General features: G+C 36.8%; 1 protein-coding gene across 1 annotated transcript; it reads right to left on the reverse strand.

Moving 5' to 3' along the window:
* Positions 1-228: 228 nt before the first annotated feature.
* On the reverse strand, positions 229-3,126 carry tmem196b (transmembrane protein 196b). The gene is made up of 3 exons (XM_067398645.1): positions 2,962-3,126; positions 727-783; positions 229-504 (listed from the first exon to the last, which is right to left on the reverse strand). Exons 1-3 carry the CDS (start codon positions 3,124-3,126, stop codon positions 229-231), a joined length of 498 nt encoding a protein of 165 aa, XP_067254746.1.
* Between the last annotated feature and the right edge of the window lie 2,181 nt (positions 3,127-5,307).

Raw genomic sequence — 5,307 nt, forward strand, 5'->3', positions numbered from 1 at the left:
TTTTTTTGGTCATGATTTGAGCGTTTAGAAACAATTTATGAGACAGTTATTGTCAGATTTCATTGTTGATTTCAAATATGAAATTTAATTGTAAACAGCTTTGGAGAATCCCCATTCAAAGAGATAGCTGTACTTGCATGACTGAAATAGCTTCCCTAATGGCGTTTCAAACCAAATCTACATGCATTTTCAATAAAAGCAAAATAGATCTCACAGTCCTTTGATAGTTCACCCGCACACCGCCTTCACCTTGTCGCCCATCTCCACGGAATGATGCAGGGACAGATCCCTTTCCAGAAACATTCTTTTCTGTTCACTGCTGGCAAGTCTGCAGGTGAGCCAGGTGGAGAGGGTGCAGCCCAAGATGCCCAGGCTGGCCAGGCAGAGGAAGACCAGGTGCAGAGAGTACAAGCTGTTCGTCCGTTTCACCATCGCACGCACAAACTGGACGTTGAGAATTCCCCCAATAAGTCCACAGATGCAACAGGCTGAAAACAGGATCATCTGAGGCGGAATAAATCAAGCGTGATAATTACACAGCATTATTAACTATATAAAAGTTACTATCTTTACATGATAGTATCATAAGTGTGATAAAGCAGGGATTACAGACAATGTTTACAAGCTTATGGCGGTGGCTTACAATGGTTGTTATCTCTGTGAATGTGTGTATAGATTAGATAAGAAGTATTTATATTGTTGCGCCTTGTGTCACTATCCTCTTACAGTCAGTCCAGTTCTCTTCTTGGCACACAGTATTCCACATAGTCCACAGACAAGAAACTGAAAAAAAGCAGAGATTTGTTACTGAATCTAAATCAAATTCTAGTAAAATTTCATATTATACATTGTGGATATCATAATGCAGTTGCACATTGGATATTGTAAAGGTAAAATCACTCTAATAAACTCCATGCATAAAAATAAGAATAATTACAGTATTTAAAGTGAGAATAAAAAAAAAAGAGAAAGTGTTTAAATATATAATATAATATAATATAATATAATATAATATAATATAATATAATATAATATAATATAATATAATATAATATAATATAATATAATATAATATAATATAATATAATATAATACAGATGAAGATGATGAATAAAGTTCCAAAACACAAAGTTTAATAATAAAATCCACAATGCAGGCAAACAAGCAGGAACAAACACACTCAACGTAAACTTAACCGGACAAAGAGTGCAGGAAATAAAGCAAACACAAACGAGATAATTAATCAAACACAGCTGAAACACAGAACTCACAATGACGGTGACCATAGTAACTAGATTGGCGGTAAATTAAACAAAGGAAAACAGGAACTGAAGAAATACAAACTAAAAGTCCACAAATTAAACTAAACTGAACATAATAGTGACAAATATACAATAATAAAACTTATTTAAAGTTCCCCTGCAATCAATAATTTTATCCCTTAAAACTCATATTTGATAATCAAAATGACAACACTCTAAAAACTGCATTTTTTTCAACCAATTTTGGATTTATTTTTTTAGCCAGCAAAATAACCCTAACCCCCAAATAGGGGCATTTTGTGGGGTATTATGAGCTGAAACGTGACCAGACCAGAGACTTATATTACATCTTGTGAAAGAGGGCATAATAGGTGCCCTTTAACCCAACCTGCTGGGTTCGTCCATATTTAACCCAACTTAGGTTGTTTTTAATCCAGCATTTTTTAGATTGAATGTTTTTTTTTTTTTTTTTCGTGTGAAAATAATTTGTTCATGCCTTCAGTTTACTTTCATGTCAGGCTTTATTTTACTCATAAACTGAAAAACTATTTTTTAAAATTGACTGTATGGATGGCTTGAAATGAACCCAAAATCAGACACATAATTACTAGAGCCAACAATAATAATCAAAAGGTGAACATTTATTAATAATCAATTTAAAAAATATTTATTGTTTAATTATTATTCATCAAACCTGTTAATAAATGTTCATTTATTAAACATATTAATAAATGTTAATTTCCAACATACTTTGGGTTCATTTTAAGCAAGCAATTTTTTTCATTTTTAAACAATAGTTGAGTTAAATAAAACTGTCCAGCAGGTTGGGCAAACATTTAACCCAACCACTGTATTAAAACAACCCAATCGCTGAGTTTGCAGCGTTTTTTAGAGTGTAGGAACATCTTGAGGGAACTAGCGGCGAATTAGTCATCTGGGTTTTTGACGTCATCCCTGCACGACTCTATGGTGTTGACTGATGAATTTGCACATGGTTTGTCTTAAAGAATATGAAAAACATGACATAGACATAAACAACATTTTCACCACATGGGGTCTTAAAGTACTAATGTAAATGATTATAACTGAATAATTTATTAACAATAAAAGAACAAATAATAATAAATGCAACAAAGTATTTGACAGAAATATATACAATAATATATAAATTAATTAATATAATGCCTTATTTATTTAAGACAGAGTTCTTGTGAATGAAGTTAATTGAACAACTGATTAACAATAATTGAACAAATGGAAATAAATGCAACAAAGTATTTGAATGAAAAATATAATAATACATTATCCATCCATCCATTCTGCAAACTGTTTGTCCTAGGATAATATAATAATATAATATAATATAATATAATATAATATAATATAATATAATATAATATAATATAATATAATATAATATAATATAATATAATAGCTGACATGCAGTGCTTTAAAACAATACTAATATTATGTGAAAGAGAAGAGAAAAATGTGGTAGAAATCAGGTAAGAATTCACTATTTTATCTGCATTTTACACACATATATATATATATATATATATGTACATGCATACTGTATAAGTAAAATTTGTACAACATTTTATATTATTTTTATTAAAATATATTTCATTTTATCATTATAATTCAAATATAGTCATAGTACATTAATCTCATGCAGAAGAAATGAACAGTCTCTTACACACGCGCCGCTCCACACTGGTGTCGAAAATGAGGTTTGGCTCTTCTGTAGCCACAGGGCTTGTGTGATCCCCAGCAGACCCAGAGAGATGCAGGACACCCCGAGTCCCATATGAAAGACAGAGAGGACCAGCAAAGTCCAAACAAGCGCTCTCTTGGTGCACATGCTCCTCCGGGCATCATTCCTCAGACTGAGAGAAAAAAATCAAAGGGAGAAAATCCCTCTCTCACCTCACCAACCAGCTATTACAGATCTTCTGCACATTCCAGCTTTAAGAATAAAACTGAACTGTTTAGTTTAGTTTTTAACTCAGGTGTCTGTTTTGTATGTTTTTATGATAAATAGAATCTAAAATAAGCAACAGCGAAATTAATCTATGTGCTGCTCCTGCCTATTTCAGAACTCTTATAAGCAGATAGTTTGACCATGCAGGTCACATGACTGACCATACCATACACACAAACCATAAACATACAGCCTTAGTAGCCTACTTCCCTGAAGACAAAAGCTGAGTACTTAAAGGGTAAGTTCACCCAAAAATGAAATTTCTGTCACTAATTACTCACCCTCATGTCGTTCCATCTTCAGAACACAAATTAAGATCTTTTTAATAGCTTGTTTGCAATCACGTGGTTCTGATGACGTGTGAAATTCAGGTGGAGGGCAGAAAGTGAAAATAAGAATGGAAGAGATGGAGAAAAGTCAGTACTGTGATGGTTTAGAAAGGTGTAAACAGAAAATCACAACATATGTTGGATGTGATGCTTATGTTATGAAGAGGAGCGATTTTTGTACTGAATTGGAAGACTTGCCTGCCATCGAAGAGGTAGATATACTGTAGAGAATGTGAAGCTGCCATCACGCCATGTTCAGTTCTAGTTTGGTTTGTTTATATCGCGCTGCCTTTCTGCTAGTGACTTTAGCTAGTGGCAGTATTTTGATTTTCTGTAGTGATTGTGAAAAATGTTGCCATTGTAGGTCATTCATGTTGAATCAGTTACCAGATCAACATTGTGAACGGAATTCTACAAAACTTGAGTGAAAACACCAAATGATCATGCAATGGGATAAAATAGCTTCTCTTCCCTGCAACGGATACCAGGAAGAATGTGATTAACCAAGTCAAAAACAAAAAAGGTAAGCAGGTATACATATTAATTTCAGTAACAGCAGATGCAAAATGCTACTGATGGCAAAAACTATAAAACAAAAACAATAAAAGTTACATAAATGTTAAAAGCTCCTTGTGGTTTCTCGGTTTGATCAATTTGAGCTACCATAAACGACAAAAACATAGGAATTTTGAGTTTGTGATAGCAATTCCTATATAGAATAATCACTTCCTGCCCTCCAGCTGCATTTCGCACCACAGCAATGACGTCATGTGCAAACAACCTATGAAAACTGAGTTTTTTTCTCTCCATTGACAGCTACGCAACTACCACTTTCAAGCCCCAGAAAGGTGTTAAAGACATCATTAAAATAATCCATTTGACTCCAGTGGTTCAGCCTCAGTTTTATGAAGTGACGCGAGTGCTTTGTTTCCTCCAAAAAAAACAAAAAAACTAAATAAAAACATAATAATTTACCACTTTATTTACAAAATATGAATCGCATTCTACTACTGTTACGGGTGGCTGGTAGAGAGATGAGGCAGATACGGATTTCCACGATAATAGAGACTTTACTTCAAACAATGGCAATGAACAACAGACAGACACCTTAACAAAACAGAGAACGGACGAGGAGTGCAGGGAGTGAGTGCATTATATGGGAGTGCAGACAATAGAGTCCAGGTGCAGGTGATCTGTGATGATGAGGAGCTGACGAGGGAAGTGTGTGCAGGTGAGGAGAACAGGAGGATTCTGGGAAATGGAGTCCAGGGAAACAAGGGATCTGTAACAGTACCTCCCCCTCCCGGTAGGCGCGTCCTCGCGCCGTAGATGTAACAACCGGGAGGGGGGCGGGCGCCCTGGAGACCTCAAACCGGAGCAGGGGAAGGAGTAAACTGGAGTGGAGGTCTCCAAGGCAGGTCCAAAAACCATGGCGGGTCAGGAGCCGTGGGCAGCCATGGGGGGTCAGGAGCCGTGGGCAACCATGGCGGGTCAGGGGTTGAAGGCAGCCATGGCGGGTCAGGAGCCGTGGGCAGCCATGGCGGGTCAGGGGTTGAAGGCAGCCATGGCGGGTCAGGGGCTGAAGGCATCCATGGCGGGTCAGGGGCTGAAGGCATCCATGGCGGGTCAGGGGCTGAAGGCAGCCATGGCGGGTCAGGGGCTGAAGGCAGCCATGGCGGGTCAGGGGCTGAAGGCAGCCATGGCGGGTCAGGTGCAGCGGGCAGCCATGGCG

Source organism: Chanodichthys erythropterus, chromosome 2 (genome assembly GCF_024489055.1).
Source record: "Chanodichthys erythropterus isolate Z2021 chromosome 2, ASM2448905v1, whole genome shotgun sequence".
Classification (NCBI taxonomy): domain Eukaryota; kingdom Metazoa; phylum Chordata; class Actinopteri; order Cypriniformes; family Xenocyprididae; genus Chanodichthys; species Chanodichthys erythropterus.